Source organism: Psittacula echo (genome assembly GCF_963264785.1).
Source record: "Psittacula echo genome assembly, chromosome: 1".
NCBI classification, from domain to species: Eukaryota; Metazoa; Chordata; class Aves; order Psittaciformes; family Psittacidae; genus Psittacula; species Psittacula echo.
In genome coordinates this window covers 107,331,430-107,356,444 of record NC_137735.1, presented here as the reverse complement: position 1 = coordinate 107,356,444, position 25,015 = coordinate 107,331,430, and the positions used below count along the sequence as shown (strand labels likewise).

The 25,015-nt window shown below is 38.6% G+C and overlaps 1 protein-coding gene across 1 annotated transcript; it reads right to left on the bottom strand.

Moving 5' to 3' along the window:
* Positions 1 to 6,308: 6,308 nt before the first annotated feature.
* SAMM50 (SAMM50 sorting and assembly machinery component) lies at positions 6,309 to 23,371 on the bottom strand. Its single transcript, XM_080639204.1, has 15 exons — positions 23,253 to 23,371; positions 20,948 to 21,058; positions 19,686 to 19,787; positions 18,746 to 18,833; positions 17,542 to 17,648; positions 15,505 to 15,635; positions 15,217 to 15,304; positions 14,517 to 14,645; positions 13,932 to 14,003; positions 12,732 to 12,818; positions 10,524 to 10,594; positions 9,711 to 9,778; positions 8,741 to 8,887; positions 7,712 to 7,853; positions 6,309 to 6,923 (listed from the first exon to the last, which is right to left on the bottom strand). The coding sequence occupies exons 1-15, from the start codon at positions 23,271 to 23,273 to the stop codon at positions 6,878 to 6,880; spliced, it is 1,410 nt and encodes a 469-aa protein (XP_080495330.1). The 5' UTR covers positions 23,274 to 23,371; the 3' UTR covers positions 6,309 to 6,877.
* Between the last annotated feature and the right edge of the window lie 1,644 nt (positions 23,372 to 25,015).

Sequence of the window (25,015 nt, the reverse complement as noted above, 5' to 3'; positions counted from 1 at the left end):
AATATTTGCGCCAGCTCATAGATAACCCTGCCTTTAAAAAGCTGCGAACTTTATGCTATGCTGATTTTGCAGTGCATAGAAAATCTGCAACGTAAAAGTGGAGCATTTTTTTCTTAATTAGACAGCACACTGCCCAGCTTTTGTGAAATAACTTCATCCCTGCAAATACTTGTTCTTTATTCCTCACAGCAAGATAAGCCTGTCTTGTGTTTGCCCATAAAGGCAATGATGATGATTATTTTTTATCAATACTGCTTCCTTAGTAGAACAAATAAATTCTATTATGGAAACAAGTGTGCTGCTCATAGCAAAGGCTTTCAGAGTGTGAGAGCTTCCTGAGGGTGGGATCAATACCAGTAACAAATCCACCTCTCACTTAAATCATTTTGAGGTTTCAGGCTATACCTAATGAATGCTTTATGTTGATTTCCTGTGCAGGAAGGAGTTCTCCCGGTGCTCTTGCTAGTAGAAAAAGTGGATTAGCATACCAAATACTTATTTTACTTTGAATACTACACTTCAACTATTCCATGTTTTACAAATGAATATTTCAGCCCTTGGAGTTGCTAATGAGATTCACAACCAGTTTGCCATCCAGATTCACAGACGGTATGAATACATGCATCTTTCACACAGTTCTGTGTCTACATATCCAAAGCTACAGCTGCCATGCTCCTCCAGTACCAGGTTTGCCAGTTAACTGTGTTGTAGCATTTAACAGCAGTAGTGCCAGTATGGCGAGTGTTGAAAAGCTGCATCACTTCTTAAGTAATTTAATTCAAATACAGCTCCTCCAGCTTTTTGGAGGAATGCCCTCAAAATCTTCCTAGAGTGCAACTTACAACCTATGAGACTTGTGTGTAAAATACAAATACTGATGGTAAAATCAACTCCTATGCAGCAGATGCAACCGGACAGAGACAAGGCACACATCGCATCCACAGAGAACAGTCCCTGCAGTTCTTTCTATATTGTAAGTTAACTTTCTATGTTGTAAATTAACAAATCGTAATCACTAAGTCAGAATAAAAATAAAGATTTAAAAAAAAGAGTAGCCTTAATTATACTGAAGAGGTGCACAGAAAGACATTCATTAGTTAAATGGCCCATTTAATTTAAGGTTATTATACATCTTTGCAAAACAAAATAATTAGTGAGGATGTCAACTGCATTCTGCTGGCACAAGCCAAATAAGACACTTTACAAGTGCAATTTCTCCATTTTCAATCCATCAAAAATAACCTGAATCCATACAAAAAACACAAGTAACACTAAGGCACAAATAAATTCATACTGAAGTCTGAAATAACATTTAGCTTCAAGGCAGTGTGGAAAAAGCATTTTATTCAATCTCTAGGGAAGAAAAAAAATCGATCCTCATACTTTTTTAAATGAAATTGTAATCAGAAAATCTGTGAATACGTATTTCAAGCAAGAAAGCAGACAAACTGCTTCACAAGCTATACAGACAGTCCAAACAGCATATAAAACTTAACTGACTCAAGTACAGCACTCAAGATGTAATGACTTATAAGCAAGTGTCTTTTAATAATTGAAATAAATCCACACAGACCCATTCTGACTTCAATGTCCTATGTATTTATAAAGAAATGCTTAAATTTGTAGCCCAGTAGAAAATGTCAGCCTTCTGCAAAGTAAAAGGAGGCTGGGTTGTTTGAGACAAGGACAGAGCCTGTGGCAACAGAAAGTAATATTACGCACGCTTCAGAAAACCCAGACCAAAACTGAGAGTCTTTTTGAGTCACATCACGATGGTTCAAACAAACAGTGCTCTTCTAAATAGGAAATGAAGAGCTTGTAACAGTACTTTCATCAAGTGTGTGTTGGTCTTTAATAACTTAACTGGCTGATGGCCATTAAAACTGACACAGCTGCTGCTGCTGCATGAGTGGAATGGCCTTTAGTTTGAAGTGCATACTCTGTCTAAAGAGAAAGAAAAAGGCAGCCAGCTATGTTACTTGTTTAAACCTTCCATACTGAATGAGCTACCAGCACTCTACATCCCAGAAGATGCTCCCTGGTGCCCTACCTCTCTCTCATCAGGGATGAGATTCCTGTGAGCGAATATTCATTAAGAAAACTGCCGGAGCATAAACATGTCTTTTCAGAAATAATTACATTGGAAAGACTAAACCTAGTTCAAAATCTGTTTTTAATTTCAGCCCTAAACCGTCAGCTTTAATGTTTAGCTGAACATTCAGAAGTCTGAATTTACATTCGCTCATTTTAACATTGCTCACCTTATTTTTTATAGAGCTGTTGAGTTTCCTCTACCTCAGCCTTATTACATTTTAGACTATTTTCAAAGTTTTAGGCAACCTGAGATTACTGTAATTAGATGTATCACAAAATAATGGTGACATTGAATATATGGTCTTTCACAGTTCTTCATGTAGTGAAGCAAAGCAAAACCACACACTTTTTAAAGTAGAAAATCATTACATACAGTCTTGTTCTACTGTAGTAATATCTGTATTGATGTTCCAAGATGATAGACACCTTACAGACACAAGACACTGTTAACAGTTACGTTTTTTTCCTGGTCTTCCAGATGAGTGGATGAGTGAAAATGTATTTGGGAGAGGGTTGACGTTTGGGTTTTGTTGTTGCTGGTGGTTGGTTGGGCAGGATGGGGTTTGGGGCTTTTGGTGTTTTGTGGGTGTTTTTTTAAATAATGTTTTAATAATATTCAGTACTGAGGTAGAAATGTACCACGTAACTGACCTGCTTCAGAATACTTTCCATTCTGCATTCTATTTAACTGAAAAACCATTTATCCTATGCAGGCATCAGTTCTACCAGCTACAGCCCAATTGCATTTTGTGCTTAACAATGGAAGAAAGCTGAATGCTCTGGCTTGCACAGAATACACTCAGCATAAGGTCTCATCCCAATTAAGTTAAAATCATCCAAGAGCACTGCAGTTGCTAACAGCGACGTTGCACTGTTTTCATATAACACACATTCAAGTACACTATTTCAAAAACCTTTCTGTGGTAGAGAAGCTGTGTAAAAGTCCTCCTGAAAAGAATTGTTACCGCTGTGGCTGCCAAGCTCCATCCCTTTTAAAAACAAGACAAGAATGGTAGAGCAGACCTACAATCCCGTACACTCAAATTCTGTAATTTTAGGATGATTTTCTGATGTTATCCTCATACAAAGCTCAGGATGATCTCCCAAACATCTGCCCAACTTCTTAATATTCCCATGAAGGAGTACATTTTTTTTTCCCCTGAAACATCACAAGGGATGTTTTCATTTGAGTAACTGCTCAAGCACCCCAGAGGAGGGAGACCCAACCTGAGCCCACTTACTTTTCTGTGGACCTGTGCGTTTTATTGCACACGGAAGAGGAAGACTCTGAATGCCTCCCTCAAGGAGCACAACATGGACAGCAAGTTCAACACAGATGCCCAACAAAACCAACAGGTATTTTTGAAGGGAAGTACGTATCAAACATTAGTTGCTACATGTCTGCAGAGGTTTCCATTGGCAGCAAGTACAGAACTGTATTAAAAACAGCAAAAAGCAACCCAAACATACTTATGTTGAGGCACGCTTCTGTATTATTGAGGTCAGCATTGTATTTTATTTTTAAATCAAATAGTTCTGCTCTTAACAGCATGGCAGCAAAACTGCCCCATGCGTTCTAACGACCTCGCAGCTTCCTCTTCCACCTTCCCCAAAGCTCCCTAACAGCTTACTCATTAACAGTACCTAATACCACCAGATCTCCCTATATAAAGAGCATTTTCGACTTTTTAATGTAAGTGGAACAGCTCCAAGAAATCACCATCTTAGAACTGGTGATACAAGTACTCGCCCTGCTTCTGACACATCACTGCTACCTTCCCAATGGCTTAGCACCAAGGCTGTACAGCCATTGTCCCCAAAAGCCCTCCTCTCCTCCCTCGGCTTCCTTTAGCCTCTTGAGATGACTGAAGAAACTGTGCTTCCAGTGGCATTTGCATCCTCAGCACTGTTCACATAAAATCAGAGTTCACAAGCACATGGGTGCATTTCAGGTGTGCTATCTGGAAGTATTTATCACCATCTTACTGTCCCTAAAGCTGCACATGGCTATAAAAGCAAGAACACCTTCACTACACGATAGGTAAAGTGACTTCCAAAACTATCCATTTAAGGAAATACCATGCTTCTGAATCACAGATATGACTGCAGGCCATCCTTGCACCCTTTATCCTTTCACAGATGTACTCAGGACAGACATGCAATCAGCCAAGAGAATTGCTTCAGATCTGTCCAGAGCTGTTCTGCCACAGAGTCTGCTTAGCAGGACAGCAGCTTCTAGTAGGATTCTGATCTCTATTTTTTTCATGCCTCTGCAACAAATTTTCAATGGGGATATATTAATCACATCAATATTCTATAGAAGTAACAGTTGTAATCCCAGGGAATACAGGAATACTTTATATACTGTAATAGCTTTTGTGCACTTGTTATATGTTCTAAGGAAATGTTATTTGCAACAGAGGTAGGGAAACAGTGACCCAGATAAAGGCTCACGTAACATAGTTTTTCTCCCTTTATCCTTACTGGACAATCCTCCTCTGTGTGATACAGCATGATCTGTCAGCAGATGTGCCTGAAAGGCCTCTTCAGCCTTCAGCATTTCCCCAATTCATCCCTTAATTTCTCATACGGATCACAGTTCTCTCAAAACTTACTTGTGGACGAGGTGGTTCTTGGTGTGCAGCCTGAGGCCAAGGCTTTCTGTAGGCTTGCTCAACTCAGGAAGATGACTATGCCCTCTAAAACTGATACTTGCTTAGGGTGCTCTTGTGTAATATTAAAGTATTACACTTGAGCAGCCTTTAGTAACAAACGTGCACAAAAGAGTTCTTAAGGCCATAAAATACATCTAATTTTATCAAAAGGACCAAAAAAATCTTCAAACTACTGGAGAAGATCCTAACAGCATTTTGATATCTAAACATTCCCCTTAAAAATACTTTCATATGTCAAAATGTAGATAGTGCTGGAGAAAAACTAGTAACATCTGTTGATATTCTTAACATAGCGCCATGTTTTATCTCATAACAACAACAAAACATCAGAAAGTATTTGTTAAACATGAATTTGATACAGTAGCTGTTAGAGACATGCACTGAAAAAGATTTTTCATATTAAAGTTTGTTATTTTTAATAGACCTGACTTCTGTCATTCCCACAGTTTTGTTTCGAACATCTGTGAGCCTTTACAAGAAGGTAAGCATGTTTACCCAGGTGGAGCTCTGCAAAACTAGGCGGAAGTTTCTAGACTTTGTATTTTAGAAAGTGAGTTATCAAAAGATTTAATTACTGTCCTACAGCAACATCAATATATACCAATGCTGAAGCAATGTATAAAACTGTGCTTTCTTTAAAGAGGGTGGGGTCCCAGTGCTAACTTGACTCGGAACAAGATATCGTGGCAGTCCTGGTAGCATTCAGCAAAGTAGCCTGCCAGTTATGTCCAAATCTGTGTCTTTACCACAGTAGAAGAAACCAGGTGTGTAATAGCTTGTGTATTTCTGTTCTACTCTTCCAGAATCTTCTTTGTATTACGATTTTAAATTTACTAACACTTAATAACAAAAAACGTGAATTCAGTTGCAGGGAAAGTGGACTCGAGGTTCAGATTCTCTTAGGATTGACAACTTGGGATTAAGACATATAAAATAATTAGCATGTAACTACCTTCAAAGACTATTTTTTAGGACTACTATTGAGTTAGTCTGACCTTATAGAAACTGGAATATATGCCAGCTGATAAAGTAGGAGGTCACTTTTAAGTGTAATCAGCAACTAAAGAAATCAGTAGATCAGCATGCCTCTCACACAAAATCAGACAAGGCAGCATCACGTGATCACGTATATACATCCCTTTTTGCAACTGCTACAAAAAGATCTGTTCCAAAGACCCAAATCAATGGTTTCGCTGAGAGCATCAAAACACTCAAAACCACTGCAGAGTTGAGAACTCTGAATCTTTCAAAGGCATTCTTGAATTTTAGTATTTACTGTGCTAGACAGCCAACTTGAACTTTTACAGTATGCAATTCAGATTGTAGAAGGCATTTAAATATAGATGATTTACAACAGTGAAATAGGGCAGATTTACATTAGATTTTAGGAAGAAGTTCTTTCCTGTGAGGGTGCTGAAGCGCTGGCAAAGGTTGCCCAGAGAAGGTGTGGCTGCCCCATCTCTGGCAGTGTTCAAGTCCAGGTTGGACGGGGTTTTGAGCAACCTGCTCTAGTAGAAGGTGTCCCTGCTCATGGCAGGAGGGTTTAACTAGATGATCTTTAAGGTCTCTTCAAACCCAAATCATTCTATGACTCTAAGATATTCAAATCAGAACATTTAAGTTCACTCACAACCACTACTTGTGTAAAATATTTTTTGATGAGTAATAGAATTTTTTCAGGGTCACTTGCTCACAGAAGTTATGATGGAGGAAAACTGCTCCCGCTCAACTTCCACTTTTAGCCATACTCACACTTGGTTGTCCCAACACTTGTGAGACTTGTGGCTGGAAGAGTGAAGACTATGCAGACCAATGACAACTCTAATCATGTGAACTGTATCCAAGAACCAATTCCTGACACAAATTTTTAAACTAATACTTAAAAGCTTTAACTTAAAGTAGCTAGAATCCTACAAACACTCTCCCATCTTTGATAAGAATCAGAAGTACAATGAACCTTTACAGCATAATTCTTTAATGCAGTTTCTTGTGGAGCCTGAGGTAAATCACCCAGATGTGTACTGTTTTTCAAAAGTATCAAGCTCTATTATAGTCTTGATTTCAGTTACAGAGCACAATTTCATATACTGATGTAAAATGTTTCTGTATTATAGAAATCTGATTCCTGCTCCAAACTGAACACCATCACATATCCTGAAAAGAAACAAGTAATAAATAACGTAAGTGACATATAAAATACTGATGAAGTTAAAATCAATTCTCCCTATCCGCAAATTTCCAAGGTTTTAAAGCTTTGGAAAGTAACAATTCAAATTTTAGCTGATAAAGGCTTTTTAAGTAAATGCTTTGCCACTGCATCAATCATACAGAGCATTTACGTTTGCAATATCAAGCCCATAATTTTCACATTGCTGTTATTAATTCACATTTCATATGAATGAGAAATAAAAACATAGTCCAACTCCTGTACCAAATACAGTTTCTCACATAGCCTTCACAGGTAACAGCAGGCCCCCTGAAGCTTTCTTATTGCTTGATGTAGGATAATTCATTGCTAACAAATTAATTTGTTCTCCCTTTCTCTTTACCTATAGTTAAACTTGTTTTCATCTTTCAAGCAGACATTAAACTCGGTATTTATCCACTCATTTGTTTTCGGAAGACTTGAGAAAATACCATGATCTGTTTGAGCGATCATTTCCCATAAAAAAATAAAACCTGCTGCACAGCTATTCATACATGTCAACAGCTGATTTCAGTGATGTTTGAAACTCGAGAAACAAAGTCTTCAATCAAGAAGTACTGTGAAACCAGTATGAATATAGCAAGCAGAAAGAAGAGCATCCAAGTGTTGAAATATCTCTGAACTGGCACAGAATAAACAAAATTAAAGGGCAGCAAGTCTCTCTGACAAAACTAGATATAAGCGCAGTAACCTTTAAAAACAGTTACTACTAAAGGATTTGGTGTAAAAAACAAACCTGTCACCAGACTGTACTCCCATGGGGAAACAGTAGTTAAGTTCTAATCTAGCAATGTTTCCAAGTCGGAGCACTATTCCAGCACCGTAAGACCATCGGATATACTCTGCTAGCTTCTGCAAGTGAGCTCTGGGACCATCACCTAAAAGCAAAAGAGCAGGAGAAGAAGAATCAAAGTAAGCTGTCGAGGTGGTCAGCAGCTAACTGGATTTTCAGAGCTAGAAGCCAGACCATTTAGGAGCTCCACCTGCAGGCTCAAAACTTATTTACTACCCGCAACTCTCATAAACTCCAACTGTCTCAGACTCAAACTACTACGATTTTAATTGGATTGCTGGTTGATCTTCATTTCCCACTATAGGGTATCTATCTGCATGAATATGGAAGTGAATACTAAAGACTTAAATGTCTTTAGTAGGTCTCTTATAATCAGTTAACCTGCTCTTCAATTGCGCATAAAGTGTCTCACTGCCATATGGATGCTGCTTCTCTTCCATCAAGTGAGGCAGGCATCAAGTATCACTATACCCCCAAATTGATTAAAATGATATTGAAAAGTCATACACTGATACACTGAAATACATCTTGAAAAAAGTTGGGAATGGGAGAGGGAAAAAAAGTCATATCAGCTACTGCACCCTCACCTACACTCATGCCACCACTTTTTATTTAGTTCATCCAAGGAAACATTAGAATCCCACTAGAACATCATCTTCCAGTCTCCCTCCAGAACAGTGCACAATAGCAGGTGTTAATCAATTACCACATTAGTCTGAGAATATCAACTATTCACAGATATTACTGTTACCATTCCAGCTCTCTTCTGTACAAGTTGTGCTTGAATTTATGCAAAGAGCTAAAAAAAATTACTGGCAATCTGTCAAATATACAAGTTAATAGCAGTAGCTTTTTACAGGCACCAAAATATACACAGTAAACAAACTGCTTCTGTGTAAACAGACACCGAAAAGCTCTCCTTTTTGCTTTCATATATATAGAAGAATTATACATAGTTCTACTGAGTCTTACCATAGTTCAGATTGCAGAGGTTTCCGGCATTAAGGAAGAAATGTGTTCGGAAAAGGTCTCCAAACCCTCCCCTGCCTGGCCGGAAAGGGAGAGGGGTGTATAGATGCAAGCCTCCAGCCCAGTAGGCTTCTCCTCCCAAGTAATCACCTGTTTTGGTAAAATGTTAGAGTAAAAGCATATACTGTAGAATGTATTCAAAGAACCAGTTATTAAAGGTACAAGAACACATCCTTAAGTTGCTTTAGGTCGCACTTCTACCCTTTCCAACTCTTGCCATTCTCTTCTAGCTCTCTCCAACCTCACCGTTACCAAGTAAAGAAATTAGCACTTACACAATTCTTTAAACTTTCCAAGTGAAAAGCCCTTTTTCTTCTCTCCCTCACCAGGACAGCCTGAGACATGCACCCACTTGTGTTTCATCAGAGACTACCTCCTGAACACTGAAACACCACTGAAATACCTGCCTTAGTTCTAAAAATGGGAAATTGATAAAATTAAACAATTAGCTTTAAAATATACTGAATACTGAATCCACTGATAACAGCAAGTCAATAGCAATAAAACTGAGGAAGCTCCTGGCTCTCAAAACACCTTTGTTGATCAGATTACCTTTCCCCTAGGCTACCTGAATATACACCATAGCAAACAGATTTAATGTGGATGTTGCTATAACCATCTTTTGGGATCCTATTCAGCTTGAAGGTTGCTTACTAATTAAATTGACATACTGGAAGTGTGCAAGTTGGAACACACAGTTGGTTTATAAAATTAGCTAATGGCCTTACTTAGAACTACCAGGCTGTATTCCATTGTGAACTAATATATAATGACATAACACTTCTCAGATTCAAAATGCAGAGTGGGAGCAATTATTTTTAAGCCATGCAAAACTTAAGGCCAGAATCTGACTCTTTGTTACACACTAGTATTTACAGTATTGTCAGAGGAGTGGGATTTAAGCATGTCAGACCTTCACTCTGGGGTCCGATGCTGTACATACTGAATCCACGCACGCTTGTTGGTCCACCAAGGTAAAACCTAGTGAATACAGTCAAATTCAATTTAAAGCTTCCGTTGAAAGGATGCCTTTGAAAATATCTAGCCAAAATTCTGTCATTGCTTTTCAGAGTTACAGGTAACTTTGTAACTGGTTTAGTAAAGTGTATTTAAAGAAATACAAGAAATGATATTTAAATCCTGATGCATTTGATAGAATTTTCAAAATAAATGGGAGTATTAACAATAAAAATAAGTCTTCCATCAGTTACAAAAATCAAAACAGAAGTATCCCCAGCACTAAAGAAGAATCAGAATACTGATTCTGTCTGTTGTAATAATTTTGATAGAAATACTATAGTTAAGATCTATCATATGTGACGTTAACACTCAGTATTTAGTATTTATTGCAAACAAATTTAAGTCTAAATGGCTTCTGCTAGAGATATTTAAACACAGGTGTTAAGAGAGCAAAACTGCCTAAAAAGTCAACACTTACAATACAGCTTTATGTCTAAAAATATCTACAGTGTTACCTATGCCTGACAGAAAATTTTGAGACGATAAGTATCATTTTACAACAATAAATATTGGCAGGCAGAGCTACTACATACTATCCCAACATGAAAATCAAAACCAGAAGGTACAGCTTGAGCACTAACATGCGATTAAAGCTAACTAGAAACGTTTTATTCTCCTCCGAAACCGAACTACTATGGCTTTGCTCTTCTACTATAGTTTTCTATGCTACCTATAGAAAGAAATTAAGAACCATCTAAAAACTTGCCTGTCAGCTATACTGGATGGCTTGTCTCCAATAGGTACTAGCATTCCACCCCAAAGTGATGCTGAAAAAGCCTTTGGAGAGAATAAGAAGTTGTTTATTAATACATGCTACTTAATTTCCCTAAAAACAGTATTAGCAAAATTTAATTGCTCAGTAACAGGCAGAGCTCCCCTTAGTCTGACAGAAACTAACAGATAATCCCCGTGTATGCATAGGTATCAACAGCAGCAACGGCATTTTCACGGAACTCTTGATCACTGCTGCCCTCTTTCGTTTATTCAGCGCTACACCTTGAAAAAGTTGACAATAGCACATCTCCAAGGACTAGTTTTACTATTGCTAAATAAAACACTCATCCAGCTCCTGTTTTCTGATGAATTTTCATGTCTTGAAGTAAGACAACACTGCTGCCATAAACTAGACCTGTCAATTTTAAATCCATACAGGCTAAGTCAAACAAATAACTAGCAAAAATGTACAATTACTACCTGTCTTTAAATTAGCCTTAGAATTAAATGAAACCACTTTCTGCAACTCACTATACTGACATCAAACACACATACAGCATTACTGCTGATATGCTGTATACTGCTATACAGTAATTCTTGGGAGACAAATCATTATAATAAATAGATTCAATGATTTAATCATCTGCTTGGTGTCTGTGTACCAAGTAGAAGTACTACTGCCAGATATCTGGTGAGATCTTTTGGCAATACCTAGGCTAAAGGTGTTGGATAATATCTCTAATTTTACAGCACACTCCTGCTACCTTCTGCCCCGAGTGTCCCCAGATGCTTCCCCTGCCATATTCAGGCAGTACACATGCGTCTGGTTACACAACACACAGCAGACGCAAAAGCCAGCTGCATGCCAAATCTACATTCATGAACAATGGGTGATATAAAACTATGTACACCACATGATGAGATACACTTCACTTCCATTCACAATGTAGGCATATTAGCAGTCATGGGTAAGAACAAGTCCTCTTTGGGCAGCCATGAAGCCATTAAATTACTTCATAGGGGAATACACTGTCTTTCTCAGCTAAAGGTCAGCAAATAAATGTAAGATGATTAGAAGTGCACTCATCAGGCAATGCCTTTTCTCCTACCACATGGAAGGTGCAAATGTAATAATGTAATAAGAAAGGGATACAGAAAATAGCCTTAAAATGTCCTTCTATGTTGGCTTCACTGGTCAAACCAAGTTCCTCAAATTAAAAGCTTTTTCATTCTGGTCTGGGTTTGGTTTTTTTCTTTTGGTATGTTGGGATGCAAATTATTGTAACCTCTGATTTTTAAATCTTCATAATAGAAGTTTCTGTTTAATTTCCCGTTCAGCTATGCAACTGTAAAGCTGCCTGCATCTTAAAATCTCTATGCTCTCATAAAGTTCATTAAACATGAACAATGCTGTTTCCTCTGAAGGAAATTGAGTTGGGATACACAAGAACAGCTCTGCTAACCAAACCAAGACTTTAAGTGATGATGATATAGGAATTTCATTTCAAAACCACACAGTGACTCTAAACCACAATACTACTACTACAGACACTGCACCATAAAACCTGTGATGTGCACTGCCTATGGTGTGGCAGACTAGGGTCTCATGTAAACTTCTCATGGCAGGACATGCTTTTCTTATTGGAACTTAAATTGTTCATTGAGCACAAAATGTTTAGTGTAGGCTTAGCGCTGCAGTGAAATTAAGTCTTCCTATTCTTTCCCAATAATTTTACATAGAAGAAATAATTACATGCCATGATATCAAAATTAACAGTCAAATATTCATAATTTACCATGACAAAAGAAAAACTAACCCAAGATTATTCAGAATATTCATAATCAGGTGAAAGAGACAGAACAAAGGCTGTCTTCAGGTTTTGAAAAATCACTCTTTATAAAGATCACAAAGAACAGACATGCCCAACATTACTTCTGACAGGAGAACAGTTCACATCGTTAACTGTCAGACTAGCCATTCTTTCCAAAATGCCCACTTCTCAAGTGACTCTACATGGCCGGAATGTCAGGTTAAAAGTAAGAGTATCTCACTTTCAAAGAAACAAATCAAAGCCATCCACCTTTCACTTCTACAATCATCTTCTTATCCATGGTGAAAAATCATCGTAAGACACAGACAGACTCAATAACCTCATTTGCTAAGCCAGATCAATTACTAAAATATCTTTAAAAAAATTACCGAATCCCAGATAAGTTGCTTATTGAACTGAAATTCAAAATCCTCTTTTAGAAAGCTCACGTCTCCACCTGTATAGCCAGCCAACTCCTGCAAAGACATAAGTTTATGAAAGTTGTAATGGATATTACATGTTTCTTCCTTCTAAAAGTTCATCATGTCTGCATCAGCACAAGCAATGCTTTCTGTACAAGAAATACACTGGTATGGAGAGAAAACTGAATTTTGGACCAAAAAAACCCCATGCATGACCCTTAGAACAATGAATGGCATTTTTTTCCTCCATATATTAAATCAAGGTACTGCTTTCTAAGTCATTGTTGCAAATGATGGCAAAATAGAATGAAGCTGGAAAATTCAACACCCAAAATCAGAACTCTCACTGTATTTACCTAGACCTGAAAAGATTTCATATGCACTAAGGCAGCGCTGAAGAACCAGCCAGCCTATTGCATTACACCAATGCAAGTTGAAAATAACAAGTTACTTGAATCAGTGTTAGAGGCAGCACCTAACAAATGGTATGTTAACAAAACCCCGAATTATGACCGCCTTTTTCACTCAGAAACAGAATAGTCCCCTGCTGCTTACAGAAACAGTAGTACTTCTACTTCCAGTGGCATTTCAAAGCAATCTGCTTCTAAACCATTGCAGAAGCTAATGCTTCTGAAGTTGTAACTCATACACCAGAAAAGCCAGCTTTTCTGAAAGCTCTGAAAGTAACAAGAGTGAAAACCATTTTCTGTGTTAAAATGATACCTGTGTATGACTTTGAGAGTTAGTTTTACTCAGTCTTCCATTTTTAAATCTAAGATTTACAGACTTTGTAAGTAGCAACAAGACCACAGTCTGGTAGTCTTACATGACAGCATTAGAAAGGAAGGACTAATACCTACTGTAAAGTGTAGTCAGGGATAATGTATCTCAGCTAGTAAAATAATTTAATGCTAATGGCGAGACAAAATGGCTGTGCTGTTTTAGACCAATGGTCTTAAAATGAAAATTTGCCATCATAAAAACAGTTTCATGATTTTAAAAAGCACACATTATAAAAGTAAATACTGGTCATCACTGTCTCCTGGTCAATTTATGATTAATTTTAACTTTGTAGACATTTTTAACATGAACATCAATTAGGTGAAGACTTATTCAAATACACTTACAGATAAAATCCAATAATAGCGTTAAGTGATTTAATACTACCTGATTAATTTTCAGCAAAGCACCTCGCCTTGGCAAGATTGAGGAGTTCCGGGAATCAATTACCATGGCATGCTGAAAAGAATCAAAAAAAGTATTTTCAGGTTCTTATATCTGCTGAATGCCCCCGAGTCACTGTATTATTTTCTTTCAAAAACTGTGCAAACAGCAGAAGACAACCACAGCTCCAGCTAGGGCTACCATAGCTCCATGGACGTGGGAACAATGCACCTACAGACTAACTTAGTTCTGAATTTAGAGGCCACACTAAATGCACACATTTGTATCTTTTGGCCACGGTACACACCAGAAACATAGCAGCAACAATGTTCTAGTGTAAATCACCAAGCCTATGACAGAGGGAGGCCCTGCAGAAAGAACAAGCTGGCCTATGCAACAGTCAACTATGAAAATATGTTCTCTCTTTGGACCTCCTGGATGACTCTGTGTGAATGAGCAAACACAGCAAGAGATGTCTGAAGTAAAACACAGAACCTGCTAAGACAAAAAGCTCCTTTGATGTAATTTGTAACTATTAGATGACTCAAAATAATGTGTTTTAAAAAAAATATCATGAAAAAGCCTTACAGAGAGAGAAGATTTAAGAGAGTGTCCACTTTCTTCTCGAACAGAAAAGGATGCTGTTCTAGCAAGGCAGCCAAGCTCTCTCCACACACCCTCCCACTTCAGTGTGTGATTGGTCTTCCAGATTGGAAACTACAAATAAAGAATTGAGTATAACATGAAAAACTTTGCTACAAAATGAAAATCATAGAATCATGGAATAGTTAGGGTTGGAAATAAACATTTCCCTGAAAAATCTTTCTAATGAAAGTTGTTTTACACGTAAGTATGGTTTTTCCTTTTCAAATTGCTTGGATCAGAGAGAAATCCATTTTCAGGGAGCTCCTGCACCAGCCAAGAGAGTTTCTCCCAGTAGGTGCACATGACTTACTCCATCCCAAATGAGAAATATCTTCAATTGGGTTGATATAGAGAGCTAAGGAGCCAGCCACCTCTCTGAAATGACACTTTAAAGATTTAAAACTTGGAGAAAAATTCACTGGTATTTTTATACAGCCAAAATAAAACTGAATTCTAACAAGACTAAGGTTTATTATCTCCATCATTTTAAAATCTTTGACCTCTTTCAAAAAATGACAAATTATCCCTGTGCACAAGTGTTTCAATCATTAAAAAAGTAAACTAAATATTTGCAAAAGCCAACTGCGACTTGAATTACATGTAAATGAAGCATGACTTCCACAAACACTTGTGCTGAACTTACATTGAATTCTGTTGACATCCCTCTATCAGTTTCACGAAGAGAGCTCCAAGGGAATTGTCCAGTTACTTTGTACAGGTTAATTGAAAAGCTGAAACACAACATTATTGGTAGGTTTGAAAGTGAAACTAAGTAGGTGGAATTTTCAATTCTCAAAAAAACTTAAGAAACCAGCTCTGCCACATTATTAACAGATCCCCAGGAAATGAATATATTTAATTATTACTCAATGAAAGATCTTATTATATTCCTTCAACTAAAAGAAAAGGTAGTCAAAAATGTATCCCCTACTTTCTTTCAAAGCTTCCAGGCTGTGGTTTGAAGAGTGACAGGCCATACGAAGTTTCCTTTGTCCCATAGGAGAACTGGAAGGTTACCTTTTCTGCACGACCAAAGAGATTTGGGAACTTGAGACCAAGTACCTATGGAAAATTAAAAACAAAACAAAACAACCCTCACACTTCATATAGTTTGCAGTCATGCATCTTAATCATATGCTGAAGACAAGCATATCTATGATGAGAATGAGAAAGAAAGACAATATAGTTGTAACTGAATGTGTTTTTTCTTTTAAATTAGATTTCTCTTTGTAGTGTTAGAAAAAGCCATCACAATAGCACAAGTTACAGTTAATCATCCAATTGTTATTGCTGGCCAGTAGTGGCTGACTTAATCTCTATTCTCACTGTACCATCAGTACAGCTATTACTTCGAGCACCATCTCCCAGCGAGTTTCGAAGCCCAGGAGAGTAAATCTTTGGCATAAGCAGCTGCTCTACAGCTACAGACTTTTAGCTGATCATCAGGTAGGGTTCACTGAAACCACAGCAATAAGCCAATGGAAAATTATTAATACAGAGCCACTTTCCTGTATTTTTGTTTTGAGCAACAAGATACTTTTGCAATCAGTCCTAATGGCAGTATGACATTAGCATTACAGTTCTCCAGAAACTAGTTAAACACTTTTGCCTGTTCTGGCACAAATACCTTTGGCAGCGCTTGGTTCTTTGGCACAAAGGATGGAGCAGGTTTCCTCCAAGCACAGACACTACCTGTGCTAGGACTGTTCTACTCTTGTGTGTTCTATTTTAAAAGTATGTGAAAAAGCTATAAAATGCTGATTGCCTTTGTCTAACAGCTATTGGAAACAAATCAGTCACCTGAACTTTGTGATGATGGCTACAACGCAATTATCCAACTAACCAGAAACTTTAGTACAAAATGTTAGACCTATAGGCTTCAGATGAGTTTAAGGGATTAGAATAAATGTCAAATCTATTCAACTTTTAAGGGAACAATCTCTGCTGTCAATACCAGCATCATGCCTTTGTATCATTCAAACATTTTGCTTCTCCACAACGAATTAAAATCAAATAAAAGCTGAGTACAAAAAGAGAAACCAAAGTAGCTTTCAGACTGTTTCCAAAGGCACTAGAACCAACATGGATTTCCTACTGGTTTTATTCAGACGAGAACATCTGGACACTGCTCTTGGGAGAGGAGCTGCATAAGCAGCTCTCAACTCACTGAATTCCTATTCATCTTGCACTTGCAAAACAGCATCACCTGAGTCGTACACTATTTCATCCATGTTAAAAATATCCCTAAGAAGAAAAGGATGAGTCCCTTGATCTGGCTTATCTACCAGCCCCAGGCACAGCTGCACTGTGCACGTAAGACAGAAAGGGTGCAGGAATGAGCACCTGAGAGCACGATGTACTTAACACCAGCACTTCTGTTAACAAGACATTAGTAGAAAATAATACAGCTGTTACTTTTTGTGTCAGCTGATAAATATTTTTCACGCAAGATTTTAATTTGATCCATCCTTAACTGAATCAAATGGAAACAAGTTCCACAATTTATATGGTTCCGGAAAACCTTGCATTTTGCAGCCCGGATTAAGTGGTACTGGGCTAAAATAGTAAAACCCAAGAACAATTTCTAAGTTAAATATAAAGCATTTCAACTGAGAAGAAAAACACTCTAAACAGATCTCACAGAAACGAAATGCCAAACTCCTTACAAGCCTCTCCACTAGATAAAGCATCTTAAATACTATAAAAAAATAATTTACTTAATTTTAAGAATTAAAAGATTAACAGACTGAGTTGGAAGCTATAGCATTCTTCCCTAGCTCAAAATAGGCTTTTACTGAATGAAAGCCTGACTAATACAAAGACTCTTTAGAGACAAAGGTCTGGCAAAGCCTTAGTAAAGCTGGATCAAGAAAATAATTTGGCTTTGATCCCCAAATTCCTTGCTAGGTTTGAAACAAGAAAGAGGAATATCAAAAGGAATTAATAAATTATTGGAAATAATCCATACCATACTGCCTTCATTGTTGCCAACCATAGTGTTATAGCTTCCGGTTAGTCTTCTCAATTCTGTTACCTCAAAGGTTACATCTAAACCATTTGGAAGGGCATCATCTCCTACATAAACAAATAAACAAAGAAACAAATCTATGTTGTCTCCAAAAAGCTATTATAAAAACCCGGAGACATAAGAGGCCTTGAATTATCTGAAAACTGGTTGAATTAAATGATAACGTAAGTCCACATTACAAAGAAAAATGCTTGAGAAAAAGATGTCTTTTGGATATGAGCGCAGAATTTGGTTCAATTGCAGCATGACTAGCTTTAATTATCAACATGTTAGTTTAATTATGAAACGGTAACATTTGTTTGTTACCTACCACTAAAAACAAAGATGTATGTAAATTCTTACATTAAAATAATCAGAAATTAAAGTGGTCCTGACATAGCAAGAAGAACATCATCACTAGGGCAGAGCTCCCAGCATTCTATAGTCAAGTGCTGAACAGCAGAAGCTGCTCAGTAGCCTCAGGGCTCTGGCTACAGCAGCTGTTTGAAAACACAGCTGTCAAGGGTACCTAACTCTGCTTGAAGTAAATGTGACAGCAACCTGTGGGACTGCTCTGCACTTCCTTCTCAATAACACAACTTTCCTTTGCTGAAGAGAACAGCAACGAGTTTGAAAACCAACCTCCAGTCCAAGAATGCAAACTGAGCCTTACTTTGAAATCTGCACACATTCAGCTGTCCCACATATACTATAAGCTAATTTTTAATCACAAGCACTGATACAATTACTAGCATTTCCTCAAGCACCAGGAATGTGCTGATATAATATCAGTTATGTGATGTGTAATACGCGGAAGTACAAGACACATTTTCAAGCTTTTCTTCAAGTGTTCCTCTGATACTTTGTATGAAGGAATATGTACTGTAATTATTATAGTGCTGGAAAGTCTCATTTTTGCATGTATACAAGTGCTATTTATATATACACACATACATCTACAGACACATACACTTGTATATATAGCACACCTACGTGTACATCTAAAATACATAAAGGTATATGAGAGAGTAAGTTTTATACACAGAAAAGTCCAACCTATTACACAGGAAAATATACATTATAGGTATGCATGTATATATATATATATATATAGGTCTACATTTGTATGAGGAAAAAAAGTGAGGATTAAGGAGACAATACATACCTTGACAGGTATCAATCAGAACATCCACCTGTCTAAAGATTCCTAGACGAAGCAACTTTTCACGAGCTTCATGTGATTTCCTCATCACCTACAGGATGAAATAAGTAGTTTAGTCACAGAACCATAGAGTCATAGAATAGTTTGGATTGGAAGGGACCTCCAGAGATCCTCTGGTCCATTTGAAGCTTTCAGGTCACCAAAACCCAGCTAGGATAAAAAAGTTAAAATGCAAGTAAGTCATACAATATTCACAGATTTTGTATACAGACACATATATGCGCCTTCAAAAACGGATCACAAACACTTTAACACTTCAATCTGTAAAGAAATAAATTAAACACAGTGCATTTAGCTCATTGCCTACCTTTTGATAGTTTGCTTCCTGCTATAAATATTTAAACCTATTATTCAATTATTAAGTTTCAGTAGTTAAAATTTACACATTTATGGGGCCTATGCTTTTGGCAAAAACCTCAAACACCTTAATCTGTTTAAATTTAGATCAATTTACAGGTCTAATTGCCAGCCATACTCCAGAAATAATCACCACTTATGAGTGCAAGGGCATACAACCCAACTCTCACTTTGATCCATTGTGGAGATTGGCATCAGTTATCTGTGCCAAGATACAATAACTTATCTTAAAGAAGTTAACTGAAAGTGTCACCTATCCAGTTAGCAATTCTCACATAGGAAGACTGAAGCTGAAAAAATATCTGAGAGTACCCTTTGCCGTCTCACAACATCTTTGAGCTGAATACATTAGAAAATATAGTACCTGCCTGTATTTCATGTTTAAGTTTAGCTTCCATATCACAAGATCATAATCATCGTAAAACTTGACAAAGTTGCCCCGTATTTGAAAGGAGTAGCCGAAAGCAGGAAAAAGAAAATCATACTCTGTATTTTTAAACAGTAGGTCTGTTACTACAGTACTTACATCAATGAGATTTTTAGCCTTGAAAACATCAGCGATTTCATACATGATAATGTCATCTTTGGTCCTTCCAAGTCCATCGAAGTGCACATGCTGAACCACCACCTAAACAGAACAGACGTTTAAACACAAGTGCTGAATTTGCATCTAACAGTATCAAAATAACCAGTGCACAAAACAATATTATTGTCCAAGTGGAAAATCCTGAAGATTCTTAGGTTTTACTGCTCACCAACATTACCAGAAATCAGTGCTATCTACAATTCTGGAAAGTTGTTCCCTTAACTCGAAAATTAAAGAAAACAGAACTCTAATAGCAAAGTTAATACTGGTCATAGCACAAGAGACAGTAACACATTGTAGCTTCTGGGATTTTAGTTTTAAGTGTTGTACAGACAAATAAGTCACTGCAGAAATCACACCGAGATAGTAAGACACGTAAAACAAAACCTGTAGTTTGTTGTAGTTAGTTATTTCTTGTATCAGCCACACATAAGCAAAGAGTTAAAAGAAAAAACAAACCTACTAGCCCTACTCACTACTACAGTGTGTTAGAAATACAGGGGTAAGTGTAACAAACAACAGTCTGCAAATGCTTCATGTGTTCGCATATAATAAAACAGCATGAGAGCCACCCAGCAATACTGCAAATTGCCTTCAGAAAACCCTATCAGAATATATACATAATGACCTCAATAAAATCCAAATGTTACTGCCCAGCTTCTAGAGAAGATGACTCTTAATACCACAACTGAAAGGAAAATCGTAATAAAAACTAAGATAATGCATGGTATCTCAGCCATTCAGCATGACTAAACGTATTATGGGCAAAGACAGACATGATCTTATAAGTGAAATGTTAAAAAACCCAAATGTTACCATCCTCTGCTGAAGTTAGTGTTTTGCTTAGCAACATAATTCACGTGGTGGTGTTTTACCCTAACTTGGCTAATACTGCACTCTAGCAGATCAAGGACAGTTGCTTGGTTTTCTCCCAAGCAGTGATGTCTTATGAGAGAGGGGAAAGCAGCATCTGGAGACAGGTCTACTAGCTCAGAGCTGAATTTTAGTAATTGTTGTGGTAGGTTAAAGAACACAGGAACTAGACAACACCAGATTCAACTCACAGTACTATATTTAATTCTTTCACATCTAAAACCAAAGTTTAGAAAGTTCCCTTGGGAACTTTTCCCTTGGGAAAAACAAGTAAGGTGCCATGACATTTCTTTTAAGAGAAAAAATTCTGATGTTTTTCATGTACTTACATCTTTGTTTTCAAGAATTTCCTGCTTGGGCTCAGGTTCAACTTCAACCAGCTCAGCTTCCTCTCCCAAGGCACCAAAGTCTGGGCCACCCATTGGAAGAGGCTCCAAACTCTGAAAGCATAAAACTGCATTTAATATGGCACACCGATTTGTGAATTATGCTTTCTGCAAAGGAAAACCAAACAGTTCTTGACACTGCGCTCATCAGATTCTAAGGGAAAAAGCAAAAGGGAAGAACTAAAATGAGGGAAATTACCAGCACACTTGTTACCTACCTGCTTTCTCAAACTTTTAATGAAAGCTGTGAATAGCTTCCATGTTGAACCATTTCTCTAAAGTACTCTGCACTCTTCCAAAAAACACCCCTTATTATTAAGACATGCTTCCTGTTCTAAAGATGAATTCTAACTCCTTAAAATAAAAAAATCTAAAAAAAAAAATAAATCAGTGTTACTACTTATTTTGGGGTTTTGAGAGGGAGAGAAATGTGAACAATTTTTTAAAAAGGGTGTCTGCATTTTGTTACTTTTTAATATATTTCTACAAATCCATGTTTTAATTTTTTTTTAAAAAGTAACCTTCCGAGTAATGCTTAAGAACTTCAGGCCTTATGGATCAGAGGTGAAAAGTTTAATTAAAATGTCTTCCAGCACAGTGGGGCTTCATTTCCTACACCTTAAAGAGTCCTAAAATAACACTTATCAGAAGGTAACAGATGCAAGCATGAGAGAATAGCGGGTTACCTGCAAAAGCAGAGGTCAGGACAGGATAACTCAGTAAATCTACTTTTAGTCTTAAGTCACTAATACAGTATTTGCTGCATTATTTAAGGATAGCTGTTTTGCTGGAATAGGAAATTGCTGTTACGTATCAGAATCCAGCTAAATGAAAACAGAATCCTCTCTTTCAGCAATTTTCAGGCAAGCACGAGACACTCCACATCCACCCAATATTGTGTATCAGCTTATACTACAGATGGATACAAAACCAAGAATACAAGGAAAAAAAAACTGAAACAGAAATTAAATTAGGCTTGGTAATGAGACACTCTGGAGCCCTAACGGCCCGTAGCAGCTGTTCCTCAGTCTAAAAACACTACAGAGAAACCTGCCGGTTTTCAAAAGGCTTTTGAAGAGTTGTTATTCTACCTGGGATCTTGAGGAATCATCCAGTCTATTCTTAGCCCCCAAATAAGTCAGTCGCTCATTAATCACACCTGAATTATCCACAACAGTTTTCGCCCTGTGGTTGCTTTAAGAGGAAAACAGTTTAAGCCAAATTCACAAGGACTTGACATTTGCTTTGTGATTCTTCTGCTTTACAGCGTATGGCACCACCAGCCTTTTCACTGGTATTCTTACAGCTTGACTTTCTCATAACCTGTCTCACACAGCTCTTACACTTTTCCGTACAGCAGACTGCTCAGGAGTGGACTGCTTACCTAGAACATCTCGAGATGCTTCTCTAATGAAGCCTTGAGGCATGGACAGTTCATTGCCTTCCTGAAGTATTTCAGAACCTACAGAACGTATTCTTTGAAATTATTTTCTGACAACTAAGGCAGACTTCTTCCTGTTGCCATAACAGCCACTACTTCTTGTTTGACCACAACAAACACTTAAATCTTTATACTCCTTTTTCAAACAATGCTATATATAGATTTATGCATCTGCTCACGAAGGCCTCCAAGTGCTGTGGATGTGTGAGACATATGTCTCTCTGTAAGCAATGCTTTACCAGGGAAGTGCATACCCCCCACCTCCACTCTCACCGTACAGGCTGCACGTGTAGGTCAGTTTCTCTTTCGTAGTTTGTTTTTTTGGGTTTGTTCGTTTTAATATTTTCATTTACGCAGCCTTGCTCTTGCCAGCCCCTGCGGCAAGGTCAACCCCGACCGCCGCCAGGGAGAAAGCAAAGACCCGGGGAGGTACGGAAAGCTGCTTCCGAGCACCGGGACGGTGGCAGTGACAGGGGCCCTCTCCGTTCTCCTACCCCTCACCCCTTTCCCTATCTCCTCCCCCCATCCCTGGCAACACGGCGGTCACGGGCCCGGCTGCCCCCGGAGGCGCTGGGCAGGGAGCCCGGGGTGCCGCCGCGCTGGCCTGCACGGAGACCTTGAGGCACGGCCCAGCAGGGTGGCCCGACCCTGCTGCCAGTCGCATCCCCGACCCGAGCTGCACCCGGCGGAGAAAGGCGGCTGGCGCTTGCCCCCGTCCGGGCCCGGCCCGAAGGTCGAGGAGTGGAGAGCACGACCCGCGGCCGCTGGACCGTCCCGCTGCGGCCCCGTCCCCTGCGCGCCTCTTACCCGTGCGTGCACGGTGCCCATGGCGGCCAAGAGTAGTCGGCGGGCAAGGATAGCGAGACTGCACGGCGGGCACCGCGGGCGATCAAGGCCGCAGCACGGGGGCGGCCATGACAGGGAGCCCCGCCCCGGCTCCCATTGGGCGGAGGGGCGGGAAGAGGCGGGGCGGAGCTGGTGCTGCCGGGAAGCTTCCGCGCGGGAGACGGGGACCGGAGATGGAGGGACTTCGGGGTGTGAGAGTCAAAGCTCAGTGTCAGGTTCAGGTGTACCCCTATACGGTAGCAGTAGGCGCTGCTGGCTGCTGGAGGTGGGTCTGAGGGGCGACAAGACATGAATCGATGTGGCAGCAACTACTGTAGCAACAGCACACTGGACCCCCGCCGACTGTACACTGGTCATCTTAAACTGACATTAAACCGTGTTTTTAAAGTGCGCAGAACAGTTACACAGTGCTGGTACCTGTACTAACGAAGGAGACAATGCCCAGGTTGTGCAAGTAACAACTTTGTCCAGGTTTGAAAGGTTTCTGTTTGAATCCCAAACATTATTCGCAAACTAGTGGGATTGCAAAGAAAGTAGGGCTTAAATTGAGATGCAGCTGGAACACGGACATTTCTCAAACTTCAGCATAGTAACCTAAGTCACTACTCTTAACGATCTCATAACTATTTAGTGAAATAAACACACCTCCTAGGCGAATTGTACGCAAGAAAGCTGAGACAACACAGTAATAGAAGAGATTGTCTTTTTATTTTAGAAAAAGGAGACAAAACTGGAGCTGTGCACAGCAGGACAAGTGGTTAAAGTTGATTTAAATGTACGCAATAGAACACTTCCAACACACAAAAGAAGGAAAACTCGGCATTCCTGCCTCACTCCTAACACATACTGTTAAAACCAACATTTTGCAGAACATTATGAAATTATAGAAAGTTTTAAAGTTATAAATGAAGACAATATAAAACCGAACTTGTGTATTTTAATTGTAGTTAGAGTAACATTTCAAACTTTTCTTGCAAATTTGAAAAGACATATATATACGCACACAGACGAAATTAACAAAAGAGCCGAAGTAAAACACCATCCTTTTGTGGTAGGGAAACAGACAGCTTGACACTTTCTCCCCTCCCCCACCATCCTAAAATCAATCATAATGTTGCAAAATTTAGCACTCCAAGCTTAAGGAAATCACAACTCAGAAACTGCTTAAAGGCTGGTCCAACTGATAAATGCTACATTTTGCTTTTTGACAGACTTCTGGATCACAAAGCTCAGACTCCAAACTTCCCTCTCCCGAGCATCTCAACATCATTGCCACTTCTTGCACAAGCTACTTCCAGCAAGCATCCGTAGTCTCTTCCCTGGGCTGCCCCCAGCTTGCACGCAATTCACGTTCTTCAATGAGAAGGTTTCGAATGTTCAAGCCTACCCCCAAACACATACACAAACTCCATTTTAAACCCATCGTTGATTCTTTCTACTCGAAAAAAATTGTCCACGGTAACAAAACATGAAGAGAGTGGTTCATCTTACTAGTTATTTACTTCTCCAGCACTAATGTGCTGTCTTCATTAAAACAATGCAGAACCTTTGTAGTGCAAAGTGTTTAAAATGCTCATCAACTAAATACAGATTTGGCCGACTTTCAACCCATTATCTGACACCTGTGCACAGGTCCCTGGATATTGATACTCCCACCAAGTCTTACACATTTGCTTCCTCTAACAACTGGTCTTGGAAAACTTGCACTGGGCTATCATACCTCA